This window comes from Harmonia axyridis, chromosome 7, assembly GCF_914767665.1.
Source record: "Harmonia axyridis chromosome 7, icHarAxyr1.1, whole genome shotgun sequence".
In the NCBI taxonomy this organism is placed as follows: Eukaryota; Metazoa; Arthropoda; class Insecta; order Coleoptera; family Coccinellidae; genus Harmonia; species Harmonia axyridis.
The window spans coordinates 13,347,019-13,366,119 of NC_059507.1; the positions used below are offsets into that span (position 1 = coordinate 13,347,019).

The 19,101-nt window shown below is 31.2% G+C and overlaps 4 protein-coding genes and 1 long non-coding RNA gene across 6 annotated transcripts; 3 read left to right on the top strand and 2 right to left on the bottom strand.

Annotated features, from left to right (window-relative positions):
• Positions 1–114: 114 nt before the first annotated feature.
• LOC123684209 (nucleosome assembly protein 1-like 1) lies at positions 115–2,506 on the top strand. Its single transcript, XM_045623379.1, has 5 exons — positions 115–271; positions 519–1,078; positions 1,278–1,439; positions 1,525–1,777; positions 2,110–2,506. The coding sequence occupies exons 2-5, from the start codon at positions 530–532 to the stop codon at positions 2,235–2,237; spliced, it is 1,092 nt and encodes a 363-aa protein (XP_045479335.1). The 5' UTR covers positions 115–271; positions 519–529; the 3' UTR covers positions 2,238–2,506.
• A 2,318-nt stretch (positions 2,507–4,824) lies between these two features.
• Positions 4,825–15,566, bottom strand: LOC123684243 (stromal interaction molecule homolog). 2 transcript variants are annotated; one of them, XM_045623425.1, is made up of 10 exons: positions 15,236–15,566; positions 15,033–15,178; positions 14,740–14,969; positions 14,575–14,684; positions 8,842–9,131; positions 8,335–8,502; positions 7,807–8,062; positions 7,405–7,467; positions 6,458–6,599; positions 4,825–5,810 (listed from the first exon to the last, which is right to left on the bottom strand). In XM_045623425.1, exons 1-10 carry the CDS (start codon positions 15,390–15,392, stop codon positions 5,456–5,458), a joined length of 1,917 nt encoding a protein of 638 aa, XP_045479381.1. In that variant the 5' UTR covers positions 15,393–15,566; the 3' UTR covers positions 4,825–5,455. The 2 variants fall into 2 exon arrangements, with proteins under 2 accessions (XP_045479381.1, XP_045479380.1); XM_045623424.1 differs by having other exon boundaries at positions 4,825–5,813; positions 15,236–15,565.
• Positions 10,855–15,935, top strand: LOC123684256. Its single transcript, XR_006748119.1, has 2 exons — positions 10,855–11,133; positions 15,729–15,935. It is a non-coding gene; the product is annotated as an uncharacterized LOC123684256 (long non-coding RNA).
• Positions 15,936–16,406: 471 nt separating this feature from the next.
• LOC123684249 (ferrochelatase, mitochondrial) lies at positions 16,407–17,838 on the bottom strand. Its single transcript, XM_045623434.1, has one exon. The coding sequence runs from the start codon at positions 17,623–17,625 to the stop codon at positions 16,465–16,467; it is 1,161 nt and encodes a 386-aa protein (XP_045479390.1). The 5' UTR covers positions 17,626–17,838; the 3' UTR covers positions 16,407–16,464.
• A 114-nt stretch (positions 17,839–17,952) lies between these two features.
• LOC123684254 (proteasome subunit alpha type-6-like) lies at positions 17,953–18,886 on the top strand. The gene has a single exon (XM_045623440.1). The coding sequence runs from the start codon at positions 18,068–18,070 to the stop codon at positions 18,806–18,808; it is 741 nt and encodes a 246-aa protein (XP_045479396.1). The 5' UTR covers positions 17,953–18,067; the 3' UTR covers positions 18,809–18,886.
• The last annotated feature ends 215 nt before the right edge of the window (positions 18,887–19,101 follow it).

Here is a 19,101-nt window from a genome sequence, read left to right on the forward strand (position 1 = left end):
ACAAAATAGACGTTAACTAATACAAATTTTACGTTTTAATATTTGCAATCTGAAATATTATTAGACTCATAAAACAATTGTAAAAAACTTTTTATTATAATCATATTTCGCGAAGCAAATTCTGAAGATGGCAACACTGACATTCGGACAATCGAAGGAAGTGAAGTTTTTTTTGACGAATACCGGTAAAATTCCTTTTCTGGCAGTTGCTCTTATAAGATAGATCACGTTTTCGTAGTGCTCTCTGAACAACTCCTTTGTCCCCGACTTGGTACGTAAAATTTTAAACTTCGTATGTTAACTTTTAATGTTGGGTTTTTAACTAATCCCAATTAGAATAAGAACAATCGGATTTTTATGTTAATCTTAACGTCAAAATTAGACGCATTTTATTGTTCAAATGTTACACGTGTTCATTGAAACAAAAGTTCAGATGATTTTTTTTTCATTTAGAATTTAGATGAAATTATTATATTCCGTATAAATTTTGTTCTCCACTATTGAATTCGTAATTGTAGGTATATAAACAATGGCAACTGAAAACGAGCAGGCTGGAGATCATGCAGATGAAATTGAATCATTGGAAGATGAAGAGATTCGTAATATGATTACATTTCCAAATATAATGTCGACGCTTCATACTCAACAATTGGAAGAATTATTAGCGAGCCTTCCAGCGTCTGTCAAACGTCGAATCAAGGCACTCAAAAGACTTCAGTTGGAATATACAAATTTGGAAGTTGAGTTTTTTAAAGAAGTTCATGCCCTTGAATGCAAGTATCATAATTTATACGTTCCGCTATACCTGAAGCGAGAAAAAATTGTAACTGGCAAGCATGAACCAACTGAAGAAGAGTGTGAATGGCAATCAGATGATGAAGAAAACATTTCATCCGATATGAAAGAAAAAGCTTCAATTGATAATAAAGATGAAGGTGCTGATGTAAAAGGCATTCCTGACTTTTGGTTGACCATATTCAAGAATTGCAGAATCTTGGCTGAAATGGTACAACCTCATGATGAACCAATATTGAAGCATTTAATTGATATCAAAACCACATGTGAAATAGAACCTATGGTGGGTGGAGCTTATTTCTTAAATTAACTAAATATGATGATTCATCTCATCTGTTTTATTTCATTACATTCAGGATGTTACAATTTTGGAATATATTTAATATTTTTCACGGTAACAACTTGAATGTAATTATGTTTTTATAAGTAATATATAGGAGGTTGTTTTAAATTTGTGAATTATGTTCAATTATTTTTTTCAGACCTTCACTTTAGACTTTTTCTTCTCCCCAAATGAGTATTTCAACAATTCTGTTCTTCAGAAAAAATATTTCTTGAAATGTCTTCCTGACAAAGATGAGCCTTTTGAATTTGAGGGTCCAGAAATTACCAAGTGTACAGGTTGTGAAATCGACTGGAATAAGGTATGATGAAATCAAAGGATTATCAGTTTATAATCAATATACATATTGATAGAACTTTCTGATCTATTAATTTTTTTTTAACTAGGGCAAGAATGTTACTGTGAAAACCATCAGGAAGAAACAGAAGCATAAGAACCGCGGTGTAGTACGAACAGTTCAGAAAACTGTCGCCAATGACTCATTCTTCAACTTCTTCGCTCCTCCAGTTGTTCCCGAAGATAGTAAGGAGGATGAAGTTGACGATGAAATTCACCAGATCTTGACGACTGATTTTGAAATCGGTCATTATATCAGAGAGCGTATCATTCCTAGGGCTGTTCTATACTTCACTGGCGAAGGTAAGACTAAAAACCGTATAGGTTTTTGGGCAATATAAAAATATTGTCTTATTTATTAGCTTCCTCATAATATACATTTTTGAGAAATGTTATCAAATATTCAAAAAAAAAATAAATGATAACTCGAATAATTCAAACCAGTTATGAAAAAATCAGAAATGAACTGGATTAAGTGAATCGCAATGGAGTGAATCAGCTGAAAAGACAAAACACACATGTATTCATAGCGTGATCAGAATTATGAAAAATTGAGGCAAACAGATCTGACGGAGTGTTTTATTTTATTCATTCAACAATCATCAAGTTAATTTAATAAAAAACTTTTTCCCTAGGAATTGAAGATGAAGAAGAAGATTTTGAAGAGGAAGAAGATGATGATGATGAGGAGGATGATGAAATTGAAGGAGAAAGCAAAGATTCCAAGGACAACGAAAAGGATCCCAAATGCAAACAACAATAAGACCAGTGTTAATTATTAGAAAATTTGTTGGTATTCCTTTTATTACATTTTAAAATGTTGTCATATGTCTGAATTAATTTATTTTGAAATGATTATTTATGTGAAACTAATGCAAAAAATATTTTGCAAATTACTCAAAATACATTCTGTTAAATTATTAAGTTTCATGTTGGAATCTCTCTTCACTTGATATTCGAGATCACGCTATTTTTGTAGTTTTTTCTAAATTATTTCTTGACAGTTCTGAATATAAATTTCTCAACTGCTTATATTTTGTGTGAACTTCAAACCCTTCCTAAAATACTGCCAATTTAAAATATAATTTATTATTCGATAATGAAAATAGCTGTTACAATTTCTGAAAGATCGGTATTTGAATTTAGAAAAGAAGCACTGATATGGAATCTGGAAATTTACACCCTAAAATACTATTCACAATATTCATTTCGCGCTTTTTCATCTGATTTCTCCATTTTTTTTTATGAATTAATGAAGTAGATCGTTTTCACTTTCAACAGAACTCTCCAAATATAAAAAACTGATTTGCAATCAATTTTCTTTGAGCACATAGTGAAGTTTACCAGAAGGTTTACAAGTGAATACCCACCTGGGATTTTTCTAATTGCTGATAAAAATATTTTTTATATCTTTCTGGAGGTGATGAAGGAATATTAAAAAAATTGGCTGTATTTACGAAATCTCTAGTCGGAATTCGTCATCAGTGCTTCGAACTAAAAAATGTCGAAATCGAATTTAAAAAAAAAAAAACTGTTTGAGACCATTCCCAATTCGAAAATTACAGACATGTGATGAAATGATAGAGCGATCTATTCTGGGAACGATCGCTCAAAAATATAGATTAATTGCTGATATCAGTATAACGGAAAGCAGGTCGCATTATTCTTTTTATGGACCAAAAAAATCACTAAATTCGCAAAAAAACAACTATTTTTGATATGTCGTTAGGACTACTACAGGGTGATTCACTGGGATTGCCTATTAAACTTTTATGGAAAACTAATCATCATTTTGAGCTGAAAATTTGCATATTGGGTTTGAGACAATGATCTTTCTCCCTAAAATATATTTAGATCTCTATAACTTCCGGTTATACCGGAAACAGATAGCTTTTTTGACGACAATTGCGGCGATATGCCATACCTTGAGTAAAACTCAACGGTTCATGAGTTAATGGATTCTTATGAAAAAAATGGTGGCGATGAGGTCTCACATTTTTTTTTTATTTTTCGGCAGAAATAGTAATTTACGTAACAAGTCCGGAAAATATGGTTTTTTTGGACGAATAGACAAAATTCCAGGACGAGCGTAAGCGAGTCCTGGAAGTCTGTGAGTCCAAAAAAACCATTTTCGGGCGTGTTGCGTACAATATTTTTTCGGCAACCATGTAAAATAACACTATCGCTGCTGTTTTCCATATTTTATTGCGATTGCGATAAAAAAACATGCAAATTTTTGACAACTAATTTCATATGAACTGTCGGCCGTTATCTCGGTTGCTATGGATTCTATGATTCTTTTCCGGCCTAGTCCGGGAAGTACGTACTTTCCGGACTAGGCCGGGAAATGCTACTTTCTCAGAGAAAAAGCGTCCGGAAAGTGAGTACTTCCCGGACGGTTGCCGAAAAAAGCTTTTTTCGAAAAATTTGTTTTCTTTTTCGATTCTGCAAATACGTAGTATTATAAGACTATTTGCGGTTTGAACCAAAAAAGTACAGGTTTTCATAATAAGATCATGAAGTTGGACAACTCAAGATTTCCATATAAGAACCTATTCTTTTTATTATTCCAGTCGATTCTACGTAAAAAAAGTGGGGGTTACTTAAGCAAACCCTATACCTAAAATGAATACTTGAGAGTTATTGAAAATGAGGATGAACCGCTATATCAATTGATGTTGATAAATGGAAAAAAGACTTTTCGATCTTTGTACAATTCCTTCTGTATAACTTTCATGCGAATTCAGAACTGTTCGTCCTCCCCTAGAATAAATCCTGGATCCGCCTCTGACAGTCACTCTGATTGGTCGTAATTTCTAAACAGCAAAGAGGTAGATGTAACATGTAGGGACTTCCCATAGACCTAACCTAACCTAACCTGTGATATAAGGTCTATGGGACTTCCACACTGTAAAATTTCAGAATTCTCGCCAAGAAGAAGAACAAAAGTTGATGTATTGACGAAATTTTTTTCGATTAACGAGATTTTTTATTTCCCCATAATTTTTTAAAATAACAAAAGTTTACTTCAAATCAACGTCATCGTTAAGTTCGCCCAGCAGTTATTAATTTCATATCACGTGATAATAGGTTTGGCAATACGAGTTTTTAGAAATTTTTTTGTATATTTCATAAACATTTTTTCGTCGAATTAATGTATATCGTTATTAAAAGTCTAACTTATGAGGATGTCAATAAATAGGACAATATTTTTAATACTATAAAATAGCTTGATTTTTCAATGATCATTTACCAGTAATCTCTTGAGAGTATAAATAATACTATTTATCTTAAACATGTGCAAAAATAGAGATTAATCAGAAGAGGTTGAATAAAATAAAATGAAAGAACAAAATTCAAATGTATATTTAAAAACGCTCCGATATAATTGTCAGAAATATTTGATCCTAAACCTAAGGGCAGACAGATTTCGTCACAAATTATTTTCTTGAGGGTAGTAGCAAATATGGTAGGTAGATTTTTCAGATTGGGATCAAAATAAATAATAAATAAATGTATAAGATTAAATTATATCCAGATATTCCGAAAAAAATAATTTCAGAGTGATTTATCCTAATTCAAAATTATAGCTCATTTTTTCCTATTATAAATATATTGTATAAAATGATCAATTATTTCATTGATTAAGTACACTTTAAGCTTTAAAGTACATGGACTCCAAGCATTTTTTATTGAAGGCACAACTATTGAGAAATACATTCGTTCAATTAAAATACTGTAATAGAGAGTTTCAGATTTAAACTTCCAGACCTAGAAAGATATATTGTCAATATAATCAAATAAAAAAAAAGATTTTTGATGCCTGATTATCAAATATAAAATAATGAAAATACTTGGAAAGTTGCTTAATAAACAATCAATTGAATAACACGTTTTTATCACAAGCAAGTATGTCTTTTCAGGGACAGATAAGGGACCAAAACAATTTTTTATCACAATCAGATATTGTAGTACATCAGATCATTCAAACCTCGATTTTTTCTTTTTGAGATTGAAAAATTTTCTCTTTCTCCTTTTTAACTCTTCCTCTAACAAAGAAGAATCTGTAGAACAAATATCATCTTCGGGGGATACCAAACTCTGTTCTTTGGACTGACTAGGTTTGGGGGCTAGAGAATCTGTTGAACTAGCAAACTCGAATTCAACAGATTTTGGTACAGTTGGTAGGAGAGAGAGATTCACATCGTGGGAATAAGATTTTTTCATGGAAACAGTAGGTTTCACTATTACTGAGTTGTTACTACTGCTTGCAGCTCTTGGTATCATGCTTATTTTGGAGACTTTGGTGTTTAATAAGTTTTCTTCTGGTAGTCCGCTGCTGAAAATTAAAATTTACCCTGAATAACATCTCACTTGCGTGAAACACTCCAGAAAGATAATAATAACATTTATTTTGTTCAACATGTAACCGGGTTTCATGAAAAAATATTTTGATATTTAATCAAAAAAGTGCATTTTTTCGATGATGTACCGGTATATCTTTTTTCACAGAATTGAAGATTAAATACATATATGGAAAAATTTCTCCGATATCACCAACACAAAAAAGTTTCTGACCATTAAGTGCTGGAATCAGTTTGCCTTGCGGTCTTGAAGACTTATGAAGAATATTGAAAACAAATCATTACTGATATATGTTTTAACTCAAATTCAAAAATTACCAGAATCTGTTGAGTCATTTGGAAGTTATACGAAAAAAACTGAATTATAGGAGTACCATTTAGAGGCACATATCTTATTAGGGGGAGCGTCTTAGAAAAAAAATTAGCTCGTCTTTATATACTTTATTCACAAATAAGAAAGAGTCACCTAGTGTCGGGACACCCTGTATATATACATATGCAACTTCTTAAAAGGTTGTCATGGAAATATTGGGTATTCATTTTTCGATATTATTCTTGAATTTTCAATGGTTCTGATGATTTGTAATTTTACACACAAAAAAAGGAATTTTGAACTCACCTTTCATCCCCTACCAGAAATTTCACACTGTTTTGGATGGAAGACCTGGTTTTGAAAGAACTATCGTCATCATGCCTACTTGGATCACTTTCAGAAGAAACTTCCTCCTTCCAAGACTGATCAAATGAAGGGTCTGTATAACCTAAACGAGAGGTTACGTCTTACACCTTGTTAGTCATATATTTGAGGCATTAATGTGTAAAATTAGTAAACATAGCAATATATTTTGCTCAGATTCAAAGCATCAATCTGTTAATGGATAAGCACCAATTTGGTAGTTATAAATCCCTAAATAACTATTACATTAAGCACTTAAATGTTATTCATAGAATTGCTTTTACTCAGTTGATGAGTAAATCATGCAAATAAAAACAATTAATTGTATCAATAAATGTTTCTTATCGTATACAATATAGAAGAAATTGGGAACAAAAAAAAAACAATCACAACATACCTCTTTTTAATCAACTTTTAAGGCAGAAAATAAATATCAAGCATGGAGATATCAACTCAATAAAAGCAAACGAAATAAATAAATATCTGAAATATTGTACTAAAACCTTTTAAGAGAAATAATCCTAATTGATAGGAGAAAAAATTCTATAAAAATAGAGTACATCTCATTAAGTAAAATCCTAGTTAAACACTATTCAGTGAAGCATGCTAAATCTCTCAAAAAAAAAATTTGTCATAACTACTCAAGAATTGTACAATAATAGAAGTAATCCAATGAAGTAAAAATTGCCAGGATGCACTTGAAAATTCAATGAAATAAGAAAATTCAATAAAATATTGACTACAATAATATAAAACAATAACTTTTATGTATATAAACCAGACAAAATGTTAAGAAAGAGCAAAATATACTGGAACAACTGCCAAACAATGCAAGTGGTGCCACAACATTTAGTCCGAATAATCATCCTCGTCAAGGGAGAAAACCTTACCTTGATGACCTGCATATATGGATCCACTATCATCGTCTAAGTCATCTGTACTATTCAATCGAGCTGAAAAATCAAAAAACATTCAAATTTTTCTGAAAACGCATTTTGGAGCATCTATTTTAAGGCCAATTATACACTAAACTTTTTAGATTATTTGAAAGATTAATATCATATTTTCTGTATTAATATAATTATTCAAGCTAAAAAACATTAAGTAAAATTATGAAAAGCATTATTTATATATGTTATAAACACTATCCTAGAGAATTTTAACATCAAAATGGCCAACCGGATAGTGCATAATTATCTGACAATAGACGTCAGCATAGGTACCGAATTTGTGACAAGTCACCGCCTGCTGAAGCATCAATATTTACTAAAAGATTTAATAAATAATCTCACCTTTACTTCCGAGAGCTCTTCCATTCCTATACAATGCGTTTTCCAAAAATTGCATGCCATTGTTATTCATTATACTGAAACCACAAAGCTGTTCAATCTGTTTCCATCTTTGTACCCGTTCTTGCAACTCTTGAGTAACTTCATTAAGCGCAGTACGAGCTTCAACAATACTTCGGTCAACTTCATCTATGGACTTTCCATGAGTAGATACGAAGGCTCCAATCAGACTCGTACGCTTCTTTCTCAATTTCTCGCACTGAAAAGTGAATATATATGTTTCAATGTTTCTATCCCGACTCTTCTAGGCCTCTGTAGGACCTCCCAGAAGTTTATCGATTGTAATAATTATAGAGAAATGAACAACAATAGATACTAGTGGACAGTTGTGCAAAGTGTGCAAGAACAATTTCTGATTTTAACCAGTTCTTCAATATCACGGTTTGGAACTACTTATGTCTAATATCAATGAAATATATCTATACCAGATGGAAAGCTCATTTGTTGATGAAACCACTAACATTTACTTACTGCTTCTCTAGCTTGCTGCAGTTGTTTTTCAGCTATAACTTTTTTCTTGATATAAGATCGATTTTCCACTTCGTAAGTCAATTGGAGCCAATGTTGAAGAGCTAAAGGTGGGGCCCAACATCTGTCTTTGAGCTCCCCTTCAGCAATCTGGAGCTCCGTCCTCAACATCTGGAAAGAAGGTAAATTTTATATTTATGAGGTAAATAATTTAAATCCATTGAATCAAAAATGTAAAAAAAAAGTAATAGGCTATTTGACTAAATTTTTCAAATCCTTTCAAATTATTCAGTGAAATTTATTGAGCGCATAAGAAGTGAATAATATGTTGAATATTTATGAGAAAAATTGAAACAAAAAAAGTTAAATTCGAAGAGGACCTGGTCTCAGTGATGAGACTTTCTCAAATATATCGTTCTCAAAAGCTTTATCTATGACCATGTCAATAAGAGGGGTTATATTTTTAATATTGTCGAATAGCCTATTCCTTCAAGGTTAAGGTTAACTCACAGCTATTTCTGCCTTGAGTTGTGAAATCTCCAGATCTGAGCATGAATTGCTAGGAGTCACAGGATCGTCTACTTTTTTCTCCAAATTTTGCTTTTCCCTATTCTCTTTCTCAACCAACTCCTGTTGAAGACTTTGTAAAGCCTTTTCAGCATTCTGCAAACTGTCCATATCCTTGTTCATTCTATTCAAATGTTCTTTGAACTTTTTATTCTGTTGTACACCATACCAAAAACCAATACCAAGACTTATTACTAAGGCTATGAGGATGACATCTTTCCAATATTGACCATCTGCAATGTATTTCATTTAAATTTTGCTTTGTGTTACGTATATTCTCAATAAGAATGATTGTGTTTCACATTTTTTCCAACAGAATTCAAAATATAGATAAATCATTATTATAAATCTTTGATATAAACTTGAAACAAAAAATTTAAAAAAATCCATAACATTAGGGGAAACTGGCTTAATAATGTTTGAAGCATTATTAAATTAATTAATCCAGCACATTTAATGAATCAATTGTGGGTGGATTTAATAATCATTTAAATAAAAGTAAAAACTTAATATACTACTACTTAATAATATATAAAATTAAATTTGAAACAATTGACTAGTTGAAACAAAGTAAATTATAAGTGAAATATAATTTCCCTTTCAATTCATTTTTGAATTGCAAGAATATTAACCACCTTCAGTGGCGTAACTAGAGTCGACCCATGGGGGACCTACATTTTGAAAAAGCAAAATCTTCAAATTTTTTTTCTATTACTTCCATTTTTTTATTATTGGGGTTATGCCCCCACTAACCCCCCTCGTTAGCCTATATGACTACCTATGCATTTCGCAAAATTTTGATCAGCTAATAATCTTGTCAATTTTAAATGACTTGTCCTATATTGAATGTTTTCAATCTGAAGGATTTATAAAGATAAAGATTATTATTGAATGGGGTTCTGTGATGGAACAAGAAATAAGCAGTAATTGAAAACTGAAATAATTTGTTTATAACAATCCTCAAAATTTTGTAAAACCAACACAAAATTTCAAATTGTTATGGTTTTATGGTTTTTGGTGAATTGGAATTTTTCTGATAATTTCATAACTACGGATGCGATCGAGATGAAATTTCCAATTTGGATGTAAAATAATAGTAGCAAGGCTGATTCCAGAGTATAACATGAATCGCGTTACCTGAACCAGAAAATATTTAAGAAGAATATCGAAAAAAACTCGCTATTTCAGTGAAGACAGATCCGACAGAGATTTTGCGAGCAGATAAAGAATAACAGTTTTAATTTGATTGAAAAATTGTTTTTGATCTCCTCTGAGATCTCTAGAAAAACTGGTGGGAATTTTTTATATAAAACTGGCGACTTTTGAAGGCAACAGCCTTCTTGAATTTTGAAAACATTCCCGCTACTTCACTTGTCGCTCACGTCAAATTCCACTGTTGCGTGCATGTAAATATAAACAATAAATTATTTAGCACCTTCTTAGAAAGGAAGGGGAGTTATTCGCTATCTTTTCGATAGAAATATGGCCATTTTATTGAATAGTGCCATCTACGGGAGAGCCAGAATTATGTTGAACAAAATCTAATCAGTTGACACACCAGTATTCATAAGTCATGTGACATCAACCATTGCATTAGGTTTTGTCTAAGATGTTTTGAATCTTAGTTTTGTCCAAAAGAAACATCTTTAGGATAAAGGAGATAAAATTCATAGAAATGATTATTGTATAGTAAAAGGTTGGTTTCTGAATGTTAGTTATGATTAAATTAGTTGACGCCTAATTATTTCATACAGCGTAGTACCTAAATGAAAGGATTACAAATCGAGATCAGATCGATAAATTACATAATATACCTAGGAAACTTTTAACATATGACTTTTATATTTATCTTAAAACGATACCATTATATTCCATCAGAGACCTTTTCAACCATAAAAAAAACACTTTTTACTTATAAACTGGATAGTTAACACAGGTTGGTTATGTCTTTTTCATTTTTAATACACTGAAAATATTTACGATTCGAAAAACGCTATCGCCAATATAATTCACCATTCATGACATTCTTACTTATGAATCACTCTAGTATATAATCGCATACAAAGAAATATTACGTCGAAATTCAAAGGTATAATCAAGTGGATTCAAAATTAAATATTTGAGAAGAGAACATAATAAGATTATAATAGCGTGAATGTATCACAGGAAATGTGGAAACGATCTCAATTATGTAATTAGTGTGAAAATCGAAATGAAACGAAAAATATTAACCTGGTAAGATATACATATAGCTGAGTATTCATTATTTATACTCAATTTATCTGAAAGTGCACATTTTTTGTTCATTATTTTTTTCGAAATTTATGGCTCATTTTTTCGGATGATATAGGCTCAATAATCGCATAAAAAACTTTGTCTTCTTAGACAAACTAAATTTCAACCTAGTTGAATATGTTGCTATGGAAATGTTCAACATTTTGCTTGAATTAGTTGGAATTGCCTTCTGCAACGAGTATTAGACGATATTTTCTCTATTTCGGTCAAGTTTTGTGAAATACGATTATGTATTGTCGAAATTCAAAGAAACATTCAGATTACACATCCTAGTGACTTTTGTATTGTATCTTAGCAGTTGGTGTGACTGTTACCAAAATTGACAGATTACGGAATTTGAATCGTAGGTACTTTTCGAGATCTAAAATAATTTATAATTACGCATTAAATTCGTGAATTATGTCTGACGAAATCAATTCAACACCACCAGAAATAAAGGATATTGCGAATAATGTTGAAAATCATTTCACTAGATCCAAATTATATTGACAATTATTGACGTGTGTTGAAAATTGATAGGATCAGAAGTCAGAGTAGACAACCACAAAACGAAAAATATAACTGAAAACAATGCTGTAATGAGTTAATTACAGCACTGTTCTTAGTACTGTAATGAACTCATTACGATACTGAAATAGAGAATAGTATATTGTGCAACAAGTGGGGAAAGTCCAACTTTTCTCGCGAGTGTGGAAGTTTGTGGGACGAGCCTGAAAGGCTAGTGTCGCAAACACACGAGCGAGAAAAGGACTTTCTCCACATGTTGCACACTATACTTTTCCTACAACTGCACAAATTTCAATAATTCAAGTAATGGACTTGATTCAAATCAAAATGGCCTTCGTTGACAGTATGTGCTAATTTACTGCGTTTCCATAGAAACGACTCAAAAGCCCTATTTCATTGGTCTACCAAGCGAGGTGTGGGCAAAATGCCGTGAGAAATAATATTTCCCACAGTATGAGCAGTACATAGCTTTGAAATTGAGTAAGCTATGAAGAATACGCTACTTTTCATAGCAGTTGTAAGAAAATAATATTACAGTTTTTGCAATATATAAAAAAATAGATGATATAAGTAAATATTTGATTTAGACTAGGCATGGGGACGAAGAAAAAACAGGCAATTATGCCAAATTTGAATTCTAAATGTACGCGGTGCGCACCTTATACTCGAAAAAGCTAAAATCCCTAATACCCACACCAAAGTTCATAAATATGGAACTAATAGAACATTAAATATTGAGCAAGCAATATCCGAATGATCTTGATGATACATTCGAGTTATACTTGTTAATTGTTAGGTATACATTTGTTATTTAATGCATGCTGCCTAAATAACAAATTTATAGATGCGTAACAATTAACAGGTACAAAAAGAATATAGTATATAACGATAAGAGTGTTTATGCAACCAAATCAATTAACAAATAGAAGCTGCCCCAGTTTCAACTTGGGATGCGATTTTTCAGTTGTGTGAAAGAAGTACAAAGATAACTCTGGATTAGCTTGCCTTGTGACATAACTGATATTGAACTGATTCAAACATGGAAGCAATAACCTATTACTTTATTATTTTCAATGTTGGTAAAGGATGTCTTTTATCTCGTAGGGTGAAGTATGATTGTTTTTAATTTGTTTCTGATAATTTGAATGCTTGCAAAATTAAAAGGCAACTTTCATCATCTTTAATCCACAGTAAACTGAATGATTAATCTTATATCGGGTGTCCCAAGGTGAGTGGCCTATTAGATTATTATGGAAACTATTGATGGTAAAGATTTCAAATTTTGTGGATAGATATTTGGCCATGTAAGGTACATTTTTGAAATAATTTCACATTTCCAGTGTTGCCGGATGTACGACAATTTGGCAACAACTTTGTTATTTTGAATGGGACATCCGGTATTTCTATTTTTTTTATGATACTCCATAAAATATTGAATCTATTCACTCTTACTTTTCCATCCCTATCTTTGACGGTTTTTGAGTTATTAATTATTTTTCGAAATTTTAGGTCAAATTGGCGTATTACGAAAATGACTCTAGCTCGCTCAATATTTGAGATTTAAGTCAGAAATTTTGCAAGTCGTTAGATATTGATCTGATCTGTGTCACTGCTTTTGAATTATGGTTGTCAATAATACAGGACGCACCAAAAAAAATCATCAATTGCCAAGTTACAAAATTGTAAAAAAGTCTATTTTTTCAAATTAGACCCCTAGTATATTTTTCAATTTTTGGAATCAGTTCAACACATTCTACAATTCTTCTATTCACTTACACAGACTTTTTTACAATTTTGTGACTTGGCAAATGATGATTTTTTTTGGTCCGTCCTGTATTATTGACAACCATAATTCAGAAGCAGTGACACAAATCAGATCAATATTTAACGACTTGCAAAATTTCTGACTCAAATCTCAAATATTGAGCGAACTAGAGTCATTTTCGTAATACGCCAATTTGATCTAAAATTTCGAAAAATAATTAATAACTCAAAAACCGTCGAAGATAGGGATGGAAAAGTAAGAGTGAATAGATTCAATATTTTATGGAGTATCATAAAAAAAATAGAAATACCGGATGTCCCATTCAAAATAACAAAGTTGTTGCCAAATTGTCGTACATCCGGCAACACTGGAAATGTGAAATTATTTTAAAAATGTACCTTACATGGCCAAATATCTATCCACAAAATTTGAAATCTTTACCATCAATAGTTTCCATAATAATCTAATAGGCCACTCACCTTGGGACACCCGATATAATATTATTGAACTGCACCAAATATTGCTACATGCCTGAATATATTCTCCAATGACAAGCAATAAACTTCTATTTACATAATGATCCATAATAAAAATTCTCTTCCTTATACTGATCATTAAGAACACCTTTTATATCTCCAATAATGACAAATGCAATAAACTTCCTATTTAAATAACAAAGTCAATATTATCATAGACAAGTTTGTAAAAGTAATTATGACTTCACAATCTAATGATCCTTACTCAACAAAATGGGGTACAATTCGGAACCACCTGATTTTACATTAGTATACACATGTTGTGAAATGATAAAATTTTCTTATAACATTCAATAAATGATATATTTTTTCAAATACTTTTTGTATAGTATACTATATTGTTAGAAATTTTATTCATAAATATCCAATCAAATCTTGATTTAAAGAAAATTTCATTCATATATTTCCAAATAATATATGGTACTTTGAAATACTTTGCCAACCTTTATGTGTAAATTCAATATTTAGAAATGATAATCATTTATTATTATTATTATTATTATTATTATCATTGGTGTTTATTCATTGTTCTATTTATTTTATGAAAACTAGAAGTAAAAAGTTGCCACCTACCTTTAGGTGGGCCAAACAATACGACATCCATAGCTTTCAAGGAAATTTTTTGCTTATGAATTGGGTCTTTAATTCCTATAGTGCTCAAATAATTATTATTAACTGCCATCCTGAGAAAACAACATAACATTAATAAAAGATATTTCAAGAAAAACCTCAATATACCTTGGGAGATGAATGCCAGTTACTTTATTCTGAATGAAATTTGGAATATACTGGGGCAAACCGACAGATGCAGTTAACCATTCTGTAGTTTGCTCAACAGTCCAATTGTGAACTTCCGATTTCAGCCAAGCATCCCACAGTTCTTTAGCTGATATATGATTGTCATTTCTGTGAAAAGCTTTTTGTCGCTTTTCGTATCCAGAATCATACTTGAGCTCCTCTCGCAAGAACTATAAAAATCATTTATTTAAAAGTAAATATACTTTAAATTATTTTGAAAGTTATATACATACATCGTCTGATTCTGACAAGTCAACATTACCATTTTCATCATCGTCTAACTTTTTATGTAATGAAATAATAGCCTCCAATCCCGCTTTATCGTTTGCTGCCGTTGACAAGCAACTGAAATCTTCAGATGAGCAGGTTTCATACAAAACTGAAAAAAATAAATTGGATGTGAATTAATGAGTTAACCACAGAAATTAAAACTTACTCTCATTCTTCGATGATACAGTATTTGAATTCTGAAGTGTGCTTTTAAAATTATTGCTATTTTTGAGCTCAGAGTTTAGAATTTCACCATTAATGGGTGCGCAAAGTTTCAATAAAACGTACCACGACAACCAAATAGAAAATTTATTAACTTTCATGTTGGAAGTATTATTTTTAATAAACCAGTTTCTTTTAAAGGAACTTCTAATGTGCTAAATATTCTTGATAACTTGTAAATAAATCATAATAAAATAATGTTCCTTCAGTTTGACATTTACTTCACAGCCAATTTTTGTCTGTAAGGTCGAGGTTAGGTTATTCAATTGACATAGAAAATGAGTTCGGAAAATCTGAATTAAATTAGGACGAGGTCATAGATCTTCAAAAATGACTTGAACTATGAAAGCAATTATTTTTTGGTAACTGTTTCTTATGAGAATTTATGTGTTATTCGCTAAATTTCTTACAAATAATAGAAATTAATCAATGTTTAGGCAAATGGTGCAACTGGCCCTAGGTATCTTCAGATCCTCGATTAACGTCAAATTTTCTACATCAAATTGGCACTATTGGCAGCTACGTTGCCAGGTTGGGAAGAGCACATTTTTGGGAACTCCATTCACGACCAATGGCGGGAAATAGTGAAATATTTTATTTTCTATAAATTACTTCAAACAGCTGATTAAACGTGATTACACTTACACTTTTCATGAATAATATCATGTTTGTTAACTTTAACTCTCAGGGTAATTTCCACAAGTCTTCCTATTTATTTATTGCAGCAATGCCTGCTAGTTCCGACGATTCCTTTTGTTACTTGACATTGACTTAAAACTAAGATATCTTTAGACATCTTACTTAAAACTAGGCAAAATTCAACGAATATGGAATAAATTAAATTCATTCCAAGGCTGTCATAGTATAGAAAGAAGGATGCATTTTGCTCAACTTTGACTATTTTTTTTCACTCATGTTTTTAAAACTTTTCTATCAGTTTAATGTTTGACAGGACGCATGACCGTCTTATTCAAAATGGAATATCAGATAAACGATTCGCGTATAAATTCGAATATACCAAGAAACTATTTTTGGTTGAACTATTCATTTGATATGATATTTTACATTTATAACTGCTTTTACAATATCTGATGGAATAATTAATGAAAGCAATGTTTTAAAAAATTGCTCAAGGTATTTTATTTTCAACAATAATATATTTATTTGAACACATTAAAACCTCGCCACTGATTTGTACCATTTCTTACTATTATAGCAATTAGAATTAATACAGTGAGGACACTGATTTAAAAATTTTCTTGATACAGGAATGTTATTTTCAAAATGAGTTTTCACAATATCAGCCAATGCAGATATAAATAATGGTTGAATATTGGGAGCTGGAACTCTTCTTATTTCTTCGACACCAACTTTTTCAGCTAATTCTTTGCAATACTCAATGTCCAATTCATGAAGAGTTTCTATATGTTCATTCACAAAAGCAATAGGAACAACAATGAAAGACTTTTTTCCTTGCTTCACATATCCCTCAATAGCTTCATCTGTAAAAGGTCCTAACCAAGGTAGAGGTCCTACTTTGGACTGCCAAACAAGCTGATATGGATTACAATACTTCAATTCATTCATTACTAAATTAACAGTTGTTCCTACTTCTGAGGGATAAGGATCTCCACGATTAACAGCTTTAAGAGGCAAAGAATGAGCAGAGAATAATATAATGGTATCTTTTCTATTTTTTTCAGATACTTTCTGCAGTTCTTCTTGAATAAGGTTTGCAAAACACTTGACCAGAAGTGGATGTGAACTCCATCTATCAATAACACTGATCTTCAGATCTTTCATTTCATCATTATCTTTCAGGTAATTATAGATTGCATTATAACTTGATCCCGAAGTGGCACAACTGTATTGAGGATACTGAGAGAATAACACTACTTGCTTCACCCCATCTTTCTTAATTTCTTGAAAAGCATCTTTTGTGAAAGGGTTCACATAACGAAAGGCAACATAATGTTTATAAGGCCCATAGTTTGGTAAAACCTCGTTCAACTTTTGACATAGTAATTCTCCCTGCTTATTCGTCCAATCTAGAATGGGGGACCCACCACCAATTTCTGAATATTTTTTTTGTACTTCTGGGGTTCGACGTTTGGCTATCCATTTCCCCATATGATCTTGAGCAAATGGTAACTGAATCATATCTCTATCAGTCATAATGTTATGGAGATAATCATAAACTTGTTCAATTTTTTGAGGTCCACCCATATTCATCATAACTATGGCTGTTTTGGATTTATTCGAGACATTTCTAGTCAAGGAAGTAAAAGTTGGTATCATGCCAGATGAACTCAAAATTCCCTTGGAAATTAACATCTTCAATATAATTCGTATACAACTTAATTAATAAAAACAGTAAAAACCTTTTAAATATTAAGGAATAATCCTTGTTTCATAAATATTTATAACAAATGATAAGTAAGAACAACAACAAATTATTCTATCGGAATTTATAGGTTAATTTATGTAACTATTATTATTTGAATTTTTCCCTGAAATCCGATAAGAATTAAATAAATGAATGTTTATTCAGTTTCCAAAATTAATAAGATATTGAATATTTTACAAATACACAAATCAAGTAGAGCAAAAACTGAATGGTGATAATCATAGAACAAAGAAAAAGATTTGACAGTTCTTTAACCTTCCAAACTTCTTATAAGAAAATAATATTGCCGAGTAATCCTAACTTCAACTTGTGTGTTTTTCATAAAAGTCGCTAATTTATATATTGTTGATCGACTGTGGATTTAACAAAATGTCTAGAGGTAGTAGTGCTGGCTTTGATCGCCATATCACAATTTTTTCTCCAGAAGGTCGCCTTTACCAAGTTGAATATGCCTTCAAAGCTATCAATCAAGCTGGTTTAACTTCAGTTGCTGTTAAAGGCACTGATACTGCAGTATGTGTTACACAAAGGAAGATTCCAGATAAATTGATAGATCCTTCAACAATAACTCATCTATTCCAACTAACAGACTCTACTGGTTGTGTTATGACTGGAATGATGGCTGATAGTAAATCTCAAGTCCAACGGGCAAGATACGAGGCTGCACAATTTAAATATAAGTATGGATATGAGATGCCTGCTGATACATTATGTAGAAGAATAGCTGACATTTCTCAGGTCTACACACAGAATGCTGAAATGAGACCACTTGGATGCTCAATGGTAATAATAGCTTATGATGATGAATTGGGACCTTGCGTTTTGAAAACAGATCCTGCTGGTTATTATTGTGGATATAAAGCAGTTAGTGTAGGAGCTAAACAAACTGAAGCTAACAGTTTTTTGGAAAAAAAATTGAAAAAGAATAAAGAATTGAAAGGGGATGAAGTAGTACAACTTGCAATTTCTTGTCTAAGCAGTGTACTGTCTGTTGATTTCAAGCCAAGTGAAATAGAAATTGGTATTGTAAGTGAAGATCAACGCAAATTCAGAAAATTGGAAGAATCTGAAATTGAGAGGCATCTTACTGCAATTGCTGAACGGGATTAAATATTATTCCAATTATTTTAAAGTTCATTTAAGTTTCAATTCAGTAATGAAAAAACAAAATAAATTCTTGTAAAAGTAGAACTGTTTTTTATTTTTTCTTAGATTTAAAGAAGCACTAATATAATTTAATTCATTTTAATGGATTGTAAGCATTCGAACATTCGTTATTTAAAACAGTGTTTTAATTCAACGGTTTTTTCAATTTTAATAGCATTGTATAACGATAATACTTCATTCAGTATTCCGGACTTCTTTTGTAATATATTTTCTAAAGAAGTCCTAAATCATAGAAT

Coding starts and splice junctions, on each gene's coding strand:
- LOC123684243 (XM_045623424.1), bottom strand. CDS start 15,392: ATGAAAGTTAATAAATTTTCTATTTGGTTGTCGTGGTACGTTTTATTG. Junction 15,179..15,235: donor TGTATCATCGAAGAATGAGA/GTAAGTTTTAAT, acceptor TATTTTTTTCAG/TTTTGTATGAAACCTGCTCA. Junction 8,063..8,334: donor TGCAGCAAGCTAGAGAAGCA/GTAAGTAAATGT, acceptor TTCACTTTTCAG/TGCGAGAAATTGAGAAAGAA.
- LOC123684209 (XM_045623379.1), top strand. CDS start 530: ATGGCAACTGAAAACGAGCAGGCTGGAGATCATGCAGATGAAATTGAA. Junction 1,440..1,524: donor GTGAAATCGACTGGAATAAG/GTATGATGAAAT, acceptor TTTTTTAACTAG/GGCAAGAATGTTACTGTGAA. Junction 1,778..2,109: donor TCTATACTTCACTGGCGAAG/GTAAGACTAAAA, acceptor CTTTTTCCCTAG/GAATTGAAGATGAAGAAGAA.
- LOC123684249 (XM_045623434.1), bottom strand. CDS start 17,625: ATGTTAATTTCCAAGGGAATTTTGAGTTCATCTGGCATGATACCAACT.
- LOC123684254 (XM_045623440.1), top strand. CDS start 18,068: ATGTCTAGAGGTAGTAGTGCTGGCTTTGATCGCCATATCACAATTTTT.